General features: G+C 38.1%; 1 protein-coding gene across 1 annotated transcript in view; it reads left to right on the top strand.

Annotated features, from left to right (window-relative positions):
* MTMR7 (myotubularin related protein 7) overlaps positions 1–21,685 on the top strand; it is a 44,350-nt gene that overhangs the window by 19,508 nt on the left and 3,157 nt on the right. The window contains exons 5-13 of the mRNA XM_050337602.1: positions 1,029–1,157; positions 3,829–3,963; positions 8,728–8,860; positions 13,567–13,676; positions 15,512–15,637; positions 16,416–16,465; positions 18,156–18,356; positions 19,559–19,699; positions 21,552–21,678. Coding sequence (XP_050193559.1) covers positions 1,029–1,157; positions 3,829–3,963; positions 8,728–8,860; positions 13,567–13,676; positions 15,512–15,637; positions 16,416–16,465; positions 18,156–18,356; positions 19,559–19,699; positions 21,552–21,678 — 1,152 coding nt within the window. The remainder of the gene's footprint in view (positions 1–1,028; positions 1,158–3,828; positions 3,964–8,727; positions 8,861–13,566; positions 13,677–15,511; positions 15,638–16,415; positions 16,466–18,155; positions 18,357–19,558; positions 19,700–21,551; positions 21,679–21,685) is intronic.

Below are 21,685 nucleotides of genomic sequence, written 5' to 3'. Positions count from 1 at the left end.
ACAAACCAAAGTATTTTTGAAGGAAGTTTGTCCATGTACTCCATTGGCTCTGTTGCTGGAGCACATCCATATTAAGGAAGGTCTGTGAAGTTCTCAGAGAAGACTAAATGTGCTGTCAGTATTTGTTTTCTTTTTGTTAAAAGAAGTGGAAAAAATTGTTTGACCTCTTCTAAGATAAAGTGTAGGAAAAATGGCATCATGAATAAAATCCAGTTCACCACAGCAGCATCTGTAACCACAAGCCATAACTTTCCTTTCTCCTTCATTACATATCTCTGTCTCAGAAAATAATTTTTTCCTTGGCATTCTCATTTCTGTAGTCCTCTCAGAAAGTCACAGGAAGATACTGGGTATCCTTTTGACCCCAGTCAGAATGTTACAGGCAGTATCAGATCAAGGAAGTTAAAAGAGGGCCTCATGTGTGGTCCCACTTGTTTCCAGAAGGACTTTGGGGCTTTTTTTGCAGGCTTCATAGGGTTGCTCTCAGAAGTGGTAGACATTGTCAGGGCTGCTTGTCTTGTGGTATCCTCATTTCATGTGGTTTAATTTCTTTTCTCCGAGTCCCTATTTTTATCTTTATTTTTTTATTATTATTATCAGATTTGCTGGAAAATTTGGCTCTATAGTTGTCTCCCACTATAACAGGGTGTTTGAGAACTTCGCCCACTCCCATCCTTACTCCCAAATTGTGCTACAGAGGAAACTCCAGTTGTAAACTACAACCTAGCTGTACATCATGATAGATCTTTTCTGGTATGAATGTATGTTAAACCTGTATGTTCTCAACAAGGCATGAATCAACATTTGGAAATACAGCCCTTCGACCCTTCTGCTTCAGTTTTTCCATCTGTAAGTTAGGATTAATACTTTCCAGCTTCAAAAGACTGTTTTGATAAATGTCAGTGATGTGTATACAATAATGATGGACCATTTCCCAAGATTTGAGTTCCTTGGTATTTTCTTTTTGCTATGGAGATGGCTAATGTTACTTGTACTTTGTAGACCAAATAAGCAGTTTCCTTTCACAGGTCTGTGACTCCTATCCTACGGAAGTGTATGTACCAAAATCTGCAACTGCGCACATCATAGTGGGGAGTTCTAAATTTCGAAGCCGGAGGCGTTTCCCTGCTCTTTCCTACTACTACAAGGATAACAATGTAAGTGCGATTTTGAAGCTTTGAGGTGTTTGCTTATTTTGGCCTAGGTGTTGTAATTCTTCTAGTAAGGTTTTACAAGAAGAAATCTGCGATTATTTAATTTTAAAAAATGATTACTGTAGCCTGGTTAGTGTGGTTAGTTCATTAGTAGGCTTTAGTAGGTATTTAATGCATTCATTTAAACCCAGCTGCAACATCCAGCTAACACAAAAAAATATGATCCCTGTATCATAAGAAAGTGGAGTAGTGCAAGAGGCCCAGAAACTTGAGTGGCAGAAAAGTGAAGGCCAGTAGCAGGCAGCTTAACAGGTGATTAGGAGGAGAACAGAGCAATTTTGGATCTCATAGCTGCAGGCTGAGTTGAGGAGGTTAAAAACTATGCTATTAGAGAATCGGGAGTAGCTTTCCAAGAAAACATCTGTGAAGAGACCCAAAAAAGATGGATGAAAGAGCTATCAAGTGCTGGCTGAGCAGCATGTTGTGAGTTTGTTGAAGAGTCATCTCCTTGCCTGCAGTAGTGAGGAGTGCCATCTTCTCTGCTTCATAACACATATTCTCAGGGAATATGTCTCAAGGAACTGCCTCACTTGTCTGTAACCTTTTGGAAAAAAACCTGACCTTGGCTGTTTGCATTTCTTTGTTCTGGCAGCTGAGGTAAAGGACTGCAGGATCCCATGGACTGCGTGTTTTTACATTTGTGTTCCAGCCCCTTAGAGACTGACTTAGCTCAACTATCATTACTAGTTAGGCCAATGGTGTCCCTTTTGTACTCTCAGAGGATCTGTGTGACTCCAGTTTCAGTCCCAGAGTGGCAACTGCACTGAGAGGTCTTCCATAGTGCGGGGAACAGGTAGGACCTCCCAAGAGACAGAGCTACTCTGAGATTACAGGGCACCTCTAGATTTTGCCATGCAGGATGGGAGGTAGAATGTAATAAGCACAAATCATAAGCTACAATCTCCACGGAAATCTTTCGGCCGCTATCATAGGTTTAAGCCTCAGAAAGAAGTGATAAGACATTATTTTCACTCCTTCTTTACCCTGAATTTTATCAGAATATTGCTTCCATAAAGATCTATGAATTTTACAACAAAAGTGGAGGATAGGAAGATTTGAATAGTAGATACAATCTCTGCATAAATTGCATATTTTTTTAAACATTTTGTTAAGGCCAAATTTTGCAGAGTTAATCACTTTGCATAATCAACTATGTTCAAATATAGATATCTAGGATTCAAAACACTTGGACATTTCCAAGTCTCAGTGAAAGAAAAGGTCTCAGGGGTCAGCTAGATTCCAGTATATGGTGATTGGATGAGTTTCATGGTTTCAGCCTGAATGTTTTCCCTGTTACGGTTGGAGTCCACGTTAAGGTTCACACTACCAGGATCTGAAGTACTGTGTTTGCTTGTGGATCCTTCATGGTTCAGAGAGCTGGGGAAAACAATGTTGAAGGAAATAGCTCCTTGTGAGTTTGGAAGTTACCAGCTAATAAAGTAATGGACAGGGGAGGGATAAGATTTATGATGCTCACAGCAGGTTAGGAAGAGGTGTGCTGTGTGCAGAGAGAGACATGTACCATTCATTCAGTCTTTCATATACATAACTTTCCCATAGCTCTTTTGTCCTGATAAAAGTGGTATAACATCTATTAAATTGCTGGGATTTGTGCTGATCAGGAGGCAAGACTGCATAACTAATAACCTGTTTGCGAAAACTGTTAGTAAAGTAGGAACAGGCTCTCACACAATTCAGGGTTTCTGTCTTAAAGATCCATATTTTACTTACTAACTACTGACAGTTCGAAGACGTGACTGAAAAAAAGCATGTCCTTTCTCACAGTAATAAATAATCTGTAGGGCAGTCTGCATGAGTTGTGACCTTCAGCAGGCAGATTCTGTTCATGCTTGTGTTCAGTGTTTAGAAAGTGCATATATTAGCCCCTTGCCTTCTACAAACCTAGGTGCCCTCTGCATAGGAAAAATGAAAGTCTCCCTGCTCACCTATTTCACATTTAGTTCCTTCTTTCCTGGTTTCATCTGGAGGTCTGATCCTGATGGGTCTGTAGAGAAGCTCTCTTGCCTCCTTCAATAGCCATGATTAATGAATGTACTCCAGGAGTCAGGCTGCCTGACCCGCTTCTTATGCAGTAAAGTCTTTCTCCAGAGACAGTGCTAAAAATATACATCCATCAGTGATCTCTCTGCATGTTACAAGTTTTTGTTTCCTTGATTCATGGTGTCAGGCTGTTTAGTAAAGCAGGCATTGGTGTATGTTGGGTGTAGTCAGTATCATACCTGGTAAGTGTGAGTGACAGTGCAAAAGAACCTACTCTTTATGTTGTGTCTCCGTTCTTGTGATTGCAATGCTGTATTCATCCTCAAGATATCACCTTTCAGGAGTTATTCCACTTTAGGCAAATACTATATTTCAAATAACTCTAAAACTTGGATTGAAGACTAGACTTGGGCCAATGGGATTGTATTGTTTTAATATTTCCTTGTCTTTTTAAAAATAATATATTTATTAACATGTAATTAATTTTACCATTCTGCCCTTCTCATGTAACTGCGCACCTGTGCAAACAAATGGTTTTGCAAATGCTTCTGGACGCTAAATAATTTCTACTTAATGATAATGTTGGGTTTTTTGTTTGTCTGTTTTTCTGCAGGCCTCCATATGTAGAAGCAGCCAGCCTTTATCTGGCTTTAGTGCTCGGTGCCTTGAGGACGAACAGATGCTCCAGGCCATTAGAAAAGCAAATCCAGGAAGTGATTTCATATACGTTGTTGACACTCGGCCCAAAGTAAGTGTGTTAGATTTCTTGCATATAGCAAGACTGAGTTGCACCTGTGTAACTCCACAGGTACATCAGGATTTATCAGGGGAATCTTAGCTGGGAACCTTGCCAGCATTGTTATCTCTAGGGGAATTTTTTTCCTTCACACTGAGCTTTTCTCTTCTTTTGTTCTTAGCGAAATGTTAAAGATACAGAAAAGTAAATAACTTCTAGTTGTATCTATTTACACATGCATAAGAGCTATCAGTAACTATATTTCTGATGAGACTAGCAAAATTCAATTCCCGTAAAAAAATGTTTTTACAGTTGTTCGTAGTGTTGCAAACCTCTGCCTGCTTATACTAAAATTTTCCATGCAAGTGGCAAAATGTCAATGACCTCTGCATAAAGACAAAGGAAAGCCCAGTTACTGAAGTTACAAGAATGGAGGAGACTTTTTTGAATATCTCCAGCAATTTTGTGGTTTTGAGAGAGAATCTGAAATTTGGTAAATAGTGATCTCAGATACCATATGTCTATAACTGACTAAAAATCTCTGGCCAAGATAAAAGCTTTAGAAAAAAATATGCTGTACAGAAATATAGAAACTCAGTAATGATCTAGAAGAGGTTAGAAGCTAAAAAACCATTTTGTCCAAATTGTCATGCTAACAAACAGCTCAAGGTGATGAAGACTAGATAGACTTCACTATCTGGAGGTGGGAACAGGGATATGTTCTTTCTTACACTATCAGCAACTTCCCTGTTGAAGTGACCAAAGCATCTGAAGAAAAGAGACGAACAGGGCAAATCTCCACAAAATCCCTCATAGATGAGTTGTAGCATGGGAAAAGGAAAAATGAGAGCAAAGGTTTGAGGAAAAGGAAAAAGAAAGCTGTTTCATTATCCTGAGATCAGGAGACAGACTCTGAAAAGGCAAGGTGGGTAAAGCTGAGAAAGATGAGGAATGGAGTGAGGAAGGGCAACTGTGGCAGAGCTGGAGCAGAAAAAATGAACCTGCTTGGTTGGTGACTGCCTGAAGACATGGGGGCTGGAGGAAAGGTGCTGAGTGCTCACAACTGTAATGGAGACAGGAACCAGAAAATCAGGGCCTTGGCCTGTCTCATTGACCCAAGTCACACAGAGGACTGTTAGCTGGAGACTGATTTGAGCTTCAGTTCCCTCCTTTTTATTTGGAAAATGAGGATGGTACCACCTTACTTGTGGTCCTGAAGCAAGAGGATAGTGATGAGCTCTAGGAAAGGATTGGTATACCATTCTGTTCAGAACAGGCTTTAGATATGAAGTACAGAGCTAGCTGCCTAAATAATGCTTGTTTAACAGTTTTCTAGATGTAATAATAGTTACAGCTTGTTTCCTGTCTGATGATATTGGTGCTCTTTCCTGTCTAAGGCAGTCTTTGACTGATGGGATTTATTGCTAACGACTTACTGACTTGGCTGTTAATAATGTTTTACAATGTATGAACAGAAGCTTTCCTGTAAGCTTTTCTGATAAATGACTTTGAGACACCTTCTGTGTGCAGTGAAAAAAGCCTGTACTTTTTGGAGACTGTGGAGAGAGTGGAATTGGCTTGCTTAGCCATGAATGCCAGCATATTTCCAGCAATGCTGGCTCCTGAGCCAGTCAGGAGATGAAGACTATTTGTTTTCACTGAACTTTTCTGTAAAAAAAGGTTTTGATGTAAAGAAATTTGTATACTGGATTCCTATATCTCTGCATTGCAAAAATGGACTGATCTCCTAAAGCTCGTGTGATCCCAGGTGCCAGACACAGCCTTGTTTCAATTTTGCACCTGCTGATGCATTTATAAATCTAGGGCTTAAAGGAAGCGATAGGTATCACTGGAAGAGGTTCCTGGCATTCCTCAAGGAACCTTTAGCAAATGTAAAGCTAAGATATTGAGTCTGGTACAAGGCTGCTCCATTGCCGCAGAAGGCCAAAAAACTATTTTCCTCTTTCCTCATCAGAACTAGTTCTTTGCAAAGATTGTGAATATTGGTGGTCCTTCAACTGAACGTTCCCAAGTGCTCTTCATATGCCATCCCTCATTGCACTTGGTGCAATCTTCAAAACAAAAGATTTGGCCCTGCAAAAAAGTTTTTTTTCCACTTCATTTAAATATACCAGGATGACCAAACGCAGAACTTTATTTAGGCCACTGTCCTTCCTCTATGTGATTCCAGAAGAAGTTCATACAAACTTACTGTTTATAGGTAAAACACATTAGTTATATACTTTTCATAACAAGACACAACTTGGTTATTCTTCAAATTAAAGAAAATGCCAGGAAATCTTGCAAGTGGGGTCTGTTACCTTAGAAGTTGTATCCTCGTATTCACTGAGATTGAGGACAGGCACAATTTAGAGTACTTCACAACAACTGCTTTAAGAGCAACAGATGGAATTTTGGTAGATGATGTGGAAAGCTTGTTAGTAAATATTGTGGCAGCTGCAAAGTTTGGCAACTGATAGTATTTAAAATAAATGAGTGTCAGAAAGCCTTGAAAATTTAACCTTATATTTATTTACTTTGAAAGAGGGCTATTTCAGATTTTCTCTTAAGAATTTCTGTGATAAAACTGCTCTGCTGCAGAAACAGTTAATAGTATTTACGTACTGAGGATTAGGTCAGATAGAGGATAGCTGTTTTTTCTTTAGGATTTCAGGGGGTTGTGCTGGCGTAGACTCGTGCGTACAGATCTTTCTTCCTGAAGCTATAAGGCTATTGCAGAGAGAGATTACTTCATTTTGTTTGTACAAGAACACCGATGTCTACTTCAAAAGAGAAAGATTAGGATTCAGCAGATAATTTATATCTTTCTAGCAAGTCACACTGAGGACTCTGTCCTTAATTGACATGCTGTTCACAGGCTGTATCTTTTTTTTTAATTGTTCATTGATAGTCAAAACATCAGCAGACTGCTGGTTGATAGACAAGAATGGGGTTTTTTTGCCTGCACTTTTTCCTGAACTGCATACTACAAGTTAAAAGAAGTTTTACCCAAGATTTGAATAAATAAAAAATGGTAGTGTTTTGCCTAAGTTCCTATCTTAGAGTGTGGTTCCTTCTGTTGTATCATGAAATTCATGCAATGTTTCAATTCCTAATGGTGGTCCACAAATGTAACTTTTTATCTGTTTCCTCTGAAAGTTAAGATATTAAGTTTGGTCCTTGGAAACCTATTTTAACATACGATGTAAAAAAGCTAGGCTTGTTCATCTTGGTTGGAGGAAAGTTGGCAGCAGACAATGAATCCTCAGTTGCATTCAGTGGCTCCAAATTAAACCAGGATATCAGGCATATGTGTATTTGGGGTGGTAGAGGTCAGGAAAAGAGACATTCTTGTGTGTTCCATGATGCCATTAGTCAAGTAGTGAAGCATATTATTGTGAGTTTCAGAAGTGACCACAGAAGCAGCCAATCAATAGTACTGCCTGCGATATTGGGAAATAAACTGGAAATGGAGTTAATCGGCATAGCCGATTGTCCCTTAGGCAATGCCTAAAAGATACTTTGTTTTGATTTTTTCATGAGCATTGGCTCTCACTGAAATGAAGATGAGTCACTGAGTAGAACTGATGCCTCATGAAGTCTTTCCAAAAGCTCTGTTAGTGCCCTCCAGTCTGGATGTGCAATATCCTTTGTTATTTATTTCTCAAGTCTTTCCTGTGCAGAAGCTGTTAGTTGTGCTTGGAGGCATGGAGGTCCTGCCATTTGGACTGCTTTGTCACTCCTGGAGCCTTCATATTTCTTGGGAAGTTCAAAGGCTCCCCAGCCTTACAGCATGGATCTCATAGAAGAGCAGGGACTTTATGCAAAAAGACAATTTCTTTCTATTGCACAGTGACGTTTTGCTATAGGAAATTAAAAAAAGTAGATGGGGTAATAAAGTGAAAGTACTTAATTAATTTCTATCAGCATGAGTTTTCAGCCCAAAGATCAAAATTTGGCATAAGGAGCTTATCTTTTCCACCGAAGGATCTCAAAAGGGGGGTGGGGTGGGGGGAAATAAGCATTAAAACACCCTTAATTTTATGATGGGGAGAAATGAACTAAAGAAGGGTTTTGTGACTTTTCCATGTCAGGAAACAAGTAACAGATTCAAAGACAAAAACTTCAGCTTCCAGCTGAATGTATTTTTTTGCTGAAGCACAGCAACTTATTTGATAGCACCACATTACCAATGAAAATATCTGTGGTAATTTTGTCAATTCAAATATTTTGTGGTCTTACACAGCTCGAGCCAAGATATTATAAAATGAGGAAAAACTGCTCTCTTTATTCCAAGCATCAAAGAAGTAAACTCTATCAACTTTTGGATGATTTGAGTAGTAAAACACAGTAACTTTGGCAGCATTACAGTGTACACATGCTCTGAAACATTGGCATGGCAGATGAGACACTGCCACCTCCTGGGTATATTCTGCTAGTAAGCATAATGCTGCTCTAATATAAAATCAAAGTAGGCTTTTAAAACCAAATTAAAACCTTTATGCTCTTGCAGAGGAACCCTACCTAAGCTGTGTTTTTTGTGTTTACCCTCACTAAAGTTCACTCAAAAGCTGTGAAATTGGGATATCAGAAACTCAGCAACTCAGCACCCTGCAATAACCTGTAGACAGATCCCTGATTCATGACCCGTTGTGTTGACACGGTGATAAATGTTTGCCTGACTTAAATCACTCTGATTTATTGCTGTAGACCACAAGCTTTGTTTTGAAAATAAATTGCTACTGGTTTTCATCCAGTTTTCCATATGTTTTTCAGCTCAATGCAATGGCAAACAGAGCAGCAGGGAAGGGATATGAAAATGAAGACAACTACTCCAACATCAAGTTTCAATTCATAGGCATTGAGAACGTCCATGTCATGAGAAATAGTCTGCAGAAAATGCTTGAAGGTAATACTCTTCTTCATTGGAAACTAGAGGAAGGAATTGATCCAGGATAACTGCTCTGAAATCAGCAGCAGTGAAAACGGGTGTGAAAAGAAATCTTTGCCTGTTGCAGCTGCATGCAACTGCTACTGGGACTTGGACAATGGAGCATCATGGCAGCTAGTGGTGATTTCCTAATTGTATAAACATCTTGTTTTGTGGCTGAAATCCAGATTACTTAAGTGACAAAATTCCTTTGACTTCAGTGCACCTTATTGCTACTATATCTTTTTCTTGAAATTTACACTGTGATAGTAAAATGAGAAAAATCACTTACAACTGACTTTGAGGCCAATGGAAAATACAGGATTTTTATTTTAAAGCTTAGAAAAACTATGGGTTGATTTTTGCATGTGTAGAAGGCAGTCATGCATTTTAGACTCTGAATTTTAATAGAGACTTTTTCATACCCGGTATAGAATATGACACATCAGGTCTATTCATGAAATTCATAATTAATGGACATAACCATTCAGCACCTTCATAATCCCATGCAAATTAGTAATAATTACTTTATAAATACTTAGCAGTATGTAAACCAGCACATCTGTTCTTCTGTTTCATAATTGGAGTGCATGACTGTTTAGAGGTCATCTGGGAAAAGAGTAAGGATGAATAAACCATCCTTGCCCCTCAACAGCTTGTTGATTTTTGATAAGCAAATTGTAAATAGTGCTCACTCCACAGTGTCTCAGAATCTCCTTCATGTACGACATCAACAACTTCCATCACCTCCCAGATCAGCCTGGTTTAGCTATTCTTGACTTGATGCTCTGCCCATGCTCTTTTGTTCTTCATCTGTCTCCCATCGACCGTATGCAAATGTAAATTGGAGATCTAAGAAGGGTTTAAATTTTTCATGACAGGAAAGCTGTGCTCTAGTTTACAATAAGAGCATTTTATGAAAACCAGCATTAAAGTGTGATGCAGGTAAAATGGTCACTCTCTTCATGACATATTTTTACTTCATTCCTTGTTCTAAGGGTCTCAGGTAGGAAAACAGAAGGATTTTTAGTTCACTAGGAAGTCTTGTTTGGCTAGGAGAGAAGGCTGGAATGAACAGGTCCCTTTATTTATTCAGATGAAGACCAAAGATAAAATAGTACACAACCAGCCTGGCTGCATGGGGCAGTACTGTGTATAATTTTTGAGCCAAAAGTTCATGAGACCAGCCCATGGCCCAAACTTGCATGCAACAAGGTAATTTCTAATGCATTTAACCCTTCAGGCTGCTTGGGGTGCATACATTCTTTGCATCTATTTTCAAATGAGCCGTATGCTCAAAACATTTGCCTTTCTCTTAGGTTTTGTATTTGCTATGTTGAAATCTCATATTTAGCAACTTGACTGATAAGATTAGAAATCAGAGAAGTAAAAAAAAATCTTGAAACTTTCAGTGCACCAGAACTTTTCTTGTTAAGATGCTGTGTAGTTTTTCTCTTTTTCCATTTGTATCTGTCCCTTAATCTGTTTCTCTGGGGGCCTTTAAGAAGATACTTATTACCTGACCTGAGCATACAAAGAGACCTAGAACCAAAAGGCTGTCAAGGATGATGATAACACACATTTAATATGGTTTTAAATTTTAATGAAGGAATACCTTGATAATATATCAATATTTATCCATTATTGATATATTATAAAGATAAAAAAAATTATAAAGAGTTAAAAAAAACCACAATAAAATAAAATATCAATATCACTGTACCCAGGTGAATCTCTAAGGTAAAACATCGCACAACACCACTATAAACATTACAGAATGGGTCTGCTTCTCCTGATCTGTAGTAATATTTTATGAGGTACATAACAACCTTTGAAAAGACAAATGAAGCTCATGAAAACTGATTTTAGTTTAACGTGAGCTGTATTGTTGCTTGGAAGTGTACAGCATGGGAAAGAGGACATCAAGACATAATTGGTCAGATCAGTTTCATTCAACTTACTGATACTTAGCAGGAGTGAAGTTGGAGGATCTTCATATGACAGAGTGCAGATATCTATGATGTATTCAATATATAATTTTAAAGAATTTCAATGCTGAGAACATTTGAACAAAATTTATTATTCAGTTTTCCATTGGAAAATGCACTTATATTAGGACTGAGTTAATTTCAATGATGTTTCTTTAGGAAAAAGCTGAAGAAATTAATTTATACTTATAAAAACATCAATATTTTCTTTAAGTAGGTAAAAAATATTTCTTTCAGCTTTATTTTACTGACTTCAATTCTAGCAATTTTATCTTAACTTGAACATGTATTTACCCTTGTAACATGTTAATTTTTGGGAAATTATATCAGCATTATAAAACGATTCAATTTTTAGGATAATTTTTTTTTTTCAGAATATACAAAAAATGTTGAAATTAGGCTGTACTCTGGAAGTAAAATGCATTTCCTTTTGGAAAAAGAAGATTTTAGTTTTTTCTCTGTTGCCTCATATTGCTTTAGAATAGGATGGACTTTTAATTTTTTTTCCATTTAAAGAGAGGTGTATGTGAGGATCCCTGGGACAGTTTTTATCCTTTGCACAATTTAGTATTAGAAGGACATGTTACAGAAGGACTTTTCTTAGTAAAGATTCAGGGGCTGAGTGAGGCTGCTATTTGGCATTTGTGATGGGGTGGGCTGTGCTGCACATCCAGGGGCCAGCCAAGACTTGGCCCCCATTCATTGTGCATTGAGGTGCTGACCCCACATGCTCCCTGTCTGTAAACAGTAAAGGTGAGCTTCTCCTCCCCTCGTACCAGGAGCAGTTGTTGCTGATGTAGGAGCAGCCCTCTGATCCTTGGACTTCAGTGACAGATCAGCCAGTAAAAGAATGCCTGAGAGTTTGGCTCACAGCAATTATTCCTTCCTCTACTTATGGCCTTCCTGCCAGCAATGAGGGAGCTGGTCCAGCATCCCCTGTGGTACTTTTGCTGGTGGAAGAGGCAGTTTCCAACATGTGTCCTGTTTCCTCATCCCTTCTTGTGAAATGGGGACACTGCTGGATTTCTCAGAGCTCTGCCCAATGGCTCTTAATTTTCCTGTGCCCACACTGTGGATGCACCAGGCCTTAATTCTCAACAGTTTTGGTATCTTTTCGTCTGAGATGGAAATGCCTTTTCCCTTAGGATAAGCCTCATAATTGAATTCATAATTGAACTCGGTATTGAAGGGCCAGATCAGTTGCCAAAATCATGTGAAATATACAGTGTATGCCTTTAGGACAGTCTGAACTTTGCTCAGTGAAGTGGTCAGTAAATATTGACTCTAACTGGTAGTGGGAAGGAGCAAAGCACTGTTTCAGCCTTATTTTGGACTTTTGTAAACAGAGACAGCAGCTTCAGCCAGAATTCAGCCACTAAGTGGTCATGCTTCCATCTGCACAGGAGCATTAATCATGTGAAAAGCTGTTTGCTTTCAGTGCTGCTACCTCTGCATCTTTATAAATATCGCTCAAAAATGATTTTTAAAATAACCATCTGGAAAAAGTCTTACATACAAACATTGTAAGACTTTTTATGGATACGTTAGGCCATTTTATTTTTTAATTAAATTGAGTTAGGACACTCGGATAGCCCAGGTATGGTATAAACTCTGACTTTGGCTTATAACATTAAATTTCAGTTACAACAAAAGAAACTAAAATTATCACAGCGACCATAAATAACTGAGTCTTTTAAGACATCTGGACCAGAAGAGACTTACTAAGATACTAGTTATTGACAGACCATACATTAATTCAGTAAAAACCATGACACTTTTCACTGTATTCTGAAAATGAATTTCACTGGCTAATATTTTTTCCTTAAAAGACAGTATAACCCTACATCAATCAAAAGAAAGGTATAGTCTATTTATGGGGTGAATTTAGTATCTCACTGTTGGAAATAGATGGCACCAAATTTCATTGAGTATTTGTTTGCTGCTGGGTTGAGTTATCTGATTTAGATTCTGATTGCCCTTTTTTTCTTTTAATGGCAAAAACTCTCTATTATTAAAAATTTGACGCTTGGATACAGCCAAACCTAAACTTAAAGTAAAAACTGAGAGATTATAATTTTTTTCCTTCAAACATGGCATAGAATTTGGAAGGTTTTCAGGAAAATATTTTCCTTGATGAATTATGTCCTCACCATCAGAATACTTTCTGACTCCAAGTGAAGCTTTAGTAAGCTTTCATTCAGGGATGCAGACATGTAGAGTGAATCGCTTTAATTCAACCACCATCATCTGTGGTGATGCTGGGAGCAGGAGGCAGTGGCACCATTTAGGTGGGTGTCTGCGTGTCTCCCAGCAGAAATCATGTGCTTTCTGTTTCCATGCCCTCATTATTAAATACACAAGCCCCTCCCAGGGGTTTGAAAACTTCACTCCCAACACAATTTTGGAAAATCCATGGTTCACAAAAGGATGCCTTTTGTAAACTGTCTGCAATAGATATTATGACAGCTTCTCTTTTTAACTGAAATCAACATATTGGGTGGCATTTGACCGAGCCCTGTTTCTTAAGTATATGTGCTTTATCAGTGGTGAAGTTTGACTGTGAAGTAGTCATTCTTTTGAAAAGATGCATGTTTTACACAGGGGATATCTGAAGAAGAGATAACTCTGAGGCTGAACAGTCAGCGAAGCTTAAGGGACTCTAATTACTGTACATTTAAAATATAGCTTATTTTGCAGTTTGTGAGCTGAAATCACCTTCAATGAGCGACTTTCTGTGGGGCCTGGAAAATTCTGGCTGGCTGAAGCATATCAAAGCCATTATGGATGCTGGCATTTTTATTGCAAAGGTAAAGTTGTAAAATGAGAACAGAACTTGCAGTAACTAGACTCAGAAAGTGAGGACTAAATTCGCTGCTTGTGGGTAACTTCTGTTATCTCTTCAGTGATGGTATACCTGAAAAAAAGCCCATCTTGCAATGCTTCATGTATGAGGAGAGGTGTTTCTAAGATGCTGTTGTGTGGACCTTTTGCTAATATGGTAAAAAAAGCTTGTGTCCTTTTGTACTAAAGCCTCTACTAGCTCTTAACTTGTCGTGTCAGGCATTTGAATGTCCTTAATTTACTCCCCAGCAGTGATTGTTACAGTTTCTTTCTCTGTTTCCCCTACCTTCTCCACTGGTTTCTGGACATTTTCTTTGTTGAAGGTTTCTGGTATTATGTAAAATTAACTGCTGTATTATCCTCTCTGAGTTATCAGGCAGCCAACTAATTTCACCTCCTGGACTAATTCCTGTGTATTGCCATGGCCAAACTCACTAGCAGTTTCTACTCTTATATACTTGAGAAATATTCCAGAAAAGAGTTGTTGGCTTTAATAAGAAATTATTTCTCCTAATCCCACCCCAAGTAATATAAACCGTAGCTTTAATTTTATTCCTCCCTTCCTTGTACTCTGTGTTTTACTGCTTTGGTTTTTATTTTTGAGATTACTATTACAATTTCTTATAGGGCATTTTATTCACATGATGTCCTACATACAACTGTATAGATAAAACTTCATGGATTTCCCTCCTCACTAACTGCTTGTTTCTCTTGCCTTGTTTCTTCCTACTCAGTAGGACGCCCAGCCCTACTACCTTTCATTAGCTTTGCCAACTTTTCCCCAGTGGCTAGTCTTAAAATTCTGTCAGAAAATGTTATCCTTTGTCGACATGCTTGTTAGCCTTGTGCCTCCTCAGACATGGATTTTGAACCATTCTTATTTGTACAGTTCCCACTTCTTAGTTCTTGGTCCTCTGCCCACAGGGCTTCTATTTTGGTAGAATTAACTTGTCTCTTGAGATAAACTTAGATACTTTATTATTATTCCTCATTCCCTATTAAGCCCAAACTTAACTTAAATGTTTATTTTCCTAAGCAGTATCTTTCCTAACCTATTTTATTTTCTGCTTCCTAAATTTAGTTCTCTTAAAAAATTACAAAGGCCAAAACCTTTAGAATTTAAAAAACCCCAACAACCAACCCTCAAGTTCTAAAAATAATGTAACATCAGACTCTGGAGAACTTAGTATCACCTATTCTTTATGTGTTTATTTATAAAATGGGATCCTCTCTCACTACTTTTTACATTAAAGATACTGATAAAATCTTGCTTACTAGATATGGAAGTTTACCACTACCACAGGTTTTCCCACAAATCTTTGCAGTATGTCATCAGTACAATGCAGTGTACTGAAATAACATCCAGGCTAGTGCTGGCATTGGAAGCAGAAATTGCCCTTATTGACATTACCATCAAGATGAGAAATTAAGAGCCATATTTCAAGGATACCTATTCTGTTACTGGTATGTGAGTTAGAGCATTAACTCCATCTGAATCTGCTGTAGGTACTTGTCTGCTCTGACAGACTGATATATTTAATTGAAACAAATCCCACATCCTCCTATAGTGGAGCTTAAAAAGGTGATGCTCAACCACCATATTGCACAGGCTGGGATGACTTAAGACTTTTCAAATAAAAGAGTAACACTCAACATTCTTCAAGAACTCTGTGGCAGAACAAAAAATGAACCAGGTTTTCCAGTTCCCATATTAATACTCTAAGGCGCTGTCTCACTGTTCCTCTCTTACCATTGTCTTCCTCCCTGCTCGTGAAATTTCTGACTTTTTCTGTATCCTTAGGCTGTGGCTGAGGAAGGTGTGAGTGTGCTTGTTCACTGCTCTGATGGCTGGGATAGGACAGCCCAGGTTTGCTCTGTAGCAAGCCTTCTATTGGATCCATATTACAGAACTATGAAGGGATTCATGGTAAGCGGGTTCTTTCACAGAGTAAATGAAGTAATATGGCATCACTTTAGACGAATATCTTTTAATGGGAAATGGGAAATATAAACTTTCCTTAAATACACCTTTTCCTTTTTTTCTAAGTAGGAAGGCAGGTTTCTATCTGTCCACATTAAAGTCTCCCAATTTCTGTATGAAGTGTTATCAAAGGTGGGGATCAGTTGGGCACCCTTTTGGTTTTTTCCTAACCTAGACCAAGAAACTTCTTGCAGTCCAAGGAGCTTTTGTGCAAGCAAGAATTTGCATTCATTTGCAGTAAACATTGTAAATTTGAGTGTCAGAAGTGTGTGTTTTCTAAACATTAGATTGCAATGAGCAGCTATGTTGGAAAATATCTTCCTTTTCCATATATATCAGCTTATATATATATATAGCATCTAGGAATGCTTATCAAGTTACTGATCACATGTTAAAAAGATGTTTGAGACATTTATAAGTTCTATTTTAGAAAGTGATGAAACAAGCTAATTGATGTTGTGCTGAAATACTGGCATCCTATTTGCATCCACGAAGAGTGCTGCTTTCCGTGAGCTTGCAGCAGGGCTCGTCACTCATTGTTTTTCTGCTAGTTCTGAAAATTATTTGGGATTCTAATACTGATTACTTACATCATTTTTGCTTGCCACTGCTTATTCTAAGAATTAGTTGGGATTCCAATGCTGCTTGTTTACACCATTCTCCTGCCCGTTTCAACATGTGTCAGTTCTACTCCACAACACTGAACATAATATTCTCATTTTAGGTGTTAATTGAAAAAGACTGGGTTTCCTTTGGTCACAAATTTAACCACAGGTAAGGTGGTGCTAAGGTTTTCATATATATATATATATGTGTGTGTGTGTGTGTGTCTGTGTGTTTACGTAGTCAGTATCTGCTGCCACTCCAGTTTTACTTCTTTGCTGCCTTACAAAGTGTATCAACAGAATGCCCTCAGGAAACTGCCATACCTTTTTCTCCTACTATCTGATTTATCTGTCTGGAAAAGTCAAAGGGAAATATTTCTGTATCAATCTTTTCTTGTATCTGCACTCCAAAACTGCTATTGGGAATCCTGTGTGCTGGTCTCGCACTTGCTGTGAGCACTGAGAGGTCCATGTGAGTGAAAAGCAGTATGTATGTGGCTTGCAAAATCCCTTTGGACTCCAGCAGAACTTTCAGTAGTGCCAAGGCTCCCCACATAAGTCCCTGTTCAGCAAAGTCTACACCTTCCAAGACACTACTTAATCTTAGGCATGCCTGTGAGTTATCTATTACATAAAACATACTCTTCCTATTACACTCTGTTCTAACAAAAACAGCAGGATTTGTTCAGAAATGTCAGGCAAAGTGAAGTGGAAAGAAAATAATTTGTGCAAGTTATTTTGAACATCCATCCAATGTAAATGCTATAATGTTTGAAGACTTTATATGTTTAAACATGGATAAATATTCACATATTCTTTCTTTTTTGAATTTCCTTTTAGTTTCTGTAAAAATAAAAAGTGTGATTTTTATATTGGTGTTTAATTACATTATATAGCTTGATTTGAATGTAAATTTGTTATAGAACGCAATCAAGCTTTCAGGAAATCTCTGCAGCTCCATACCACCTGTGAAATTCCAGCAGGAAATACTTCATTTAATACCATACTGTCAGTTGTATATAATTATCAGTGGTAAAAGGTATCATGAAATGCAATAACCACTGGTAGCTTTGGTTTGCTGTGCAGTGTTCCTATATTTTCTTTGATGCATAATCATATCAGAAGTTTCAATTTTAGATGTTTATGGAATTCCACTGTTAACACGTATTTTTATATATATATATACACACACACACATACACACACACGACAAGCAGAATAATTGACTGAAAATGCTTCTTCCTATTATGTAGACCTATATTTTTTACTTCTATGTATTTTATATTTTCAGGCTCCTTTTCTTCATTGCAAGTGGTTCCAAGGGGCACTTTTATGGATAGAAAATTTGATGTTCACTTGACAGTTACAGAATGTAAACATTTCCCACTTTCTAAGAATTTCACCAAGAGAGGGCAGCTTTAACCTGTTTTCTGCTGAGGTTATTCTGTACCTCTCCTGCTGTTTTCTGGTTTGGGAATGGCCTCCTATTAAGAGACTGTCGTAAGATACACTTTTGTCATTATGTCATTGTAGTCGTTCTTGTGATGACATATTACTGTGGTATAACTTTATATTAATAGCATTAAAACATGGCTATGCAGCAGCCAGCTGTTTGTAGGGGTAAGGTAACAAGATACCCATAAAAGGGTTTTTTTTGTTTGTAATTCTGCCTTCATTCTACTCCATGATTCTTGCATCATTTTTGTAACTAAAAAAATATACTAGTAGTTGAGATTTTAGAAATGAATGCCTATGATGTAATCTGCACACTAGAAGTGAGGGGTTTGTTTTCATTAGTGTTAATTCAGTTTTCCTACAAGAATTCAGGTTGTAATTAAACGTATCTTGTCTTGTTTCAGGTATGGCAATTTAGATGGTGATCCAAAGGAGATATCACCTGTTATTGACCAGTTCATTGAATGTGTTTGGCAATTAATGGAACAGTTTCCTTGTGCCTTTGAATTCAATGAGAGATTCCTCATCCACATACAGCATCACATCTATTCTTGCCAGTTTGGGAATTTCCTGTGTAACAGCCAGAAGGAGAGACGAGAGCTGAAGTATGAAAGTAGCATATTAGGCATTTGATTTCTTTAGTAGCATATTTACATATGGGGTCTGTGGCTAGTGGTGTATTGAGGAGTCAGACATTAACCTGCAGTCTGACTCCAGTCTGACATTAACATCCAATCTGCATGCGTGTATTTTCATAAGGCACAGGGTGCGTGTTGTTTTCTGGCAACACAGATTAATACCACAAAAAGTTGATCCTCTGCAGTGTAGCTCTGCTGGGAGTGTAATCCATGGTGTGCGTGACATGGATTAGTGAAAACAGACAAGAGCATTAGTCCTTCAGCCATGTGGGCCTACCTTTACTGCAGGCCTAACAACATACAAGCCAAGCTGTCCCTGTAGCTCTAATATAAGATGATATTAACTCCAGTTCTCAGTTTAAGAGTTACTGCTTTAACCTGTCTTTGGATCTCATGTCAGGACATTTTAGTTCTGCTCTCTCAGGTACTTCCTCATGAACAGCCTTTTTGTCTGGTAGCCCTCCCTAGGACTGAGCCAGCAAACTATCCTTCTGCTGCCGAGCCCCAAAGCAATTCTGAATTAATCTACCTGCCCTTAGGCCCAAACAGGGACAGCATCATCATTGCTGGCAATGCTGATGTTTGTATCTGCTTCCTGGGGCCCTGGGTCCTCAATATAGGATGATATCCATCGCTTTTCTCATGTACCCTGATCATGTCAGCAGTAGCAATGAGAGGAAGGTGGCAATTACTCCTGGCTGCTGCCCACTGGTCCCTTTTACTGCTCAAATGCAGAGCAGCCACAGTGCCAGAGTCCATTTAAAATCAAAACCATCACAGATCATCATATCCCAAGACCCAATTGCGTAAGTAATTGCAGTTCAGTGGGGTAGGAGTGCTTTTAAATGTGGGCATCCTTTTGGTGCAGAGATCAGCCTGAAAGCTTGCTTTATGGAAGTGATCCTCTCCACCTCACAAAGGAACCAGTCTCTCCACCTTTTCTCTCCAGCTGCTCTTGCTTCATGGGGAATGGATTGGATTTTGCCTTTAGTAATCAACAAGGGAATATGGGTCTCTGTTTCTCTATACTTCTTACTTAAGTCTTATTTTGGTAAGGAAGCTGATTGTAAATGGGGAGTACAGAGGACTAGAATGCTCGATCTAAGCTTTAGCTATTCCTGAACTGTAGCAGGGGCTTTAATTTTTTTTTAAATTTTTTTTTTTTTCAGAATCCAAGAACGAACATACTCATTATGGGCTCACTTGTGGAAAAATCGTGCTGATTACCTGAATCCTTTATACAGGTCAGACCACAGTCAAAACCAAGGGACGCTGCACCCACAGATAGCTCCATGCAACTTCTTGTACAAGTAGGTACTATCACTTGCTACAGAGAATTGTAGGATGTGTTAGTATGGAACAAAGTGACTTCATATACAAGTATTTCTCTAGTTCTATAAGGCAGTTTATAGACAGTGAATTCAATCTCGGATACAATGTGTTTGTTCCTTGTGTGCTCATAGTCAGTGAACACCTCTGCACCATTCCACAACAGAGTATTAGTCTGAAAAGAAGCTTAAGATTAAAGCTATATTGATAGTTGTGTGTCCTAATTTCATGGTTACTCACTTCTTCCACTGAGAAATGCCTCTTTCAAGTCTGTTCTTGTCTGTGGTTTCTAAATTTGTAGCTGCTTTAACTTCTTCCATCCCAAGATTTTGTGATGGTTATTTGGATCAATTGGTATCAAAAATAAAAAGGATCTTTCCAAGAATTATATGGTTTAATTGCTAAAAGAAGTGTTTAGTAAAACAAAAAGGAGACTTTCCCCATGTTGTTGTTACAGCTCAAAGTAAGTTTTACATGTTTTTTTTTTAAAAATGTAACAAAATATCCTTTTTGAAACATTACTACTGACATTCTGACTTAGTTGTGCCATTAATCTCAACAAACTTAAGAACTTTAATAGAAATTCATGAAAATTGTGATTTAAGTAAAACTGATCAGTTTGTTTTCCAGTTGCAAGTAATAGCACCTATAAAAACTTCAATAAAAATCCTAAATAACAGAAATTGAATTCTTTCATGTCTACTATACCAGACTTTAAAACAATTTAAAAATAGTCATTAATCATATTCTTTGGGATAGTGGGATTTAGAAAAGAGGTACTGATACAGCAGATCCTCCAGTGGATGAGTAATCCTGTTGATTTAATGGAATTACTTGGGTGCGTAAAGACTTCCAAGCAGGAGCTATCAGATGATAAACTTAAGGGGGAATGTGATTTAAATAGCATATTATTGGGATAGGAATAATAAGCCACCAATGAGCACACACGTGCTCCGAAAATATCTGTCAGCTACTTGGCCAGACAGCTGCAGCTGACGGCAGGGCTCAGCTACTTAACCCGTCTGCTGAACTGGTTACACTCAGAGTCTGGCTGTGGCCATAGTGTCAGGAAGGCAGAAGACACAGGAGCCCTAGAGGAAGCTACAGACTTACAGTTTGAGTCCTTTCCTCCTGAAAATGAAAAATCAACTCAACTGTTTTAACTAAAGGTTTGTCAAGTAATTCCACAAAACAGGAGGAGAAACTGCCAATGTGTATAATTGCTTCATCCATAGGCAGTTTAAAATGTCAGTTTAAATTGTATGAGAACAGGACACCGTACTGTTTTTTACTCATGATTTTTAACTCTTCTTTACAGTGGAACCCCTCCCCCCCATTAATTACCTCCCCACCCCCCAAGCCCAGACAAATATAAGCATACAGAATCTCAAAGTTGACTTGATGAGAAAAACAACTGAGAACTAGGAATATGAAAAACTGTCTTTACCATTGGCTGTTTTATAAGTACCATGAAAATGTGCTGGAGCCCATACTGTAGAACAACAAAATAATACAAAAAAAATAACAAAACATTTTGCATTCAGCCATGTGATCTAAGTCAAAGCTACATTCAGCTTTCTTTTTATTGCATATCAAAATTGGTTCAAGGTGCTTATGTCCACAGAGTTGTACCCTCAGGACAGAGCAAATGCAAATGAACAATGAATCTTGCCAAATACTCTATGAATTTATGTGTATGCACTGTAATGATGCTTAAGCCTTGGATGGATCATTTAGAACAATGTCTGGGGGGGGAAAAAAAAGAGTGTGCACTTTATGTCTCATGAGGCTACTTCACTGAAAGAAAATTCCTGACCTTTCCATTAATTCCAGGTTCTGGAGTGGTATGTACAACCGCTTTGAAAAGGCGCTGCATCCTCGACAGTCAGTTACTGATTATCTGATGGCAGTGAAGGAAGAAACTCAGCAACTGGAAGAAGAGCTGGAGATCTTAGGAGAGGTAATAA

This window comes from Myiozetetes cayanensis, unplaced genomic scaffold, assembly GCF_022539395.1.
Source record: "Myiozetetes cayanensis isolate MyiCay16 unplaced genomic scaffold, myiCay2020 scf7, whole genome shotgun sequence".
NCBI lineage: Eukaryota > Metazoa > Chordata > Aves > Passeriformes > Tyrannidae > Myiozetetes > Myiozetetes cayanensis.
The sequence above is the reverse complement of the archived record's forward strand: the minus strand, read 5'-3'. Positions and strand labels throughout refer to the sequence as shown.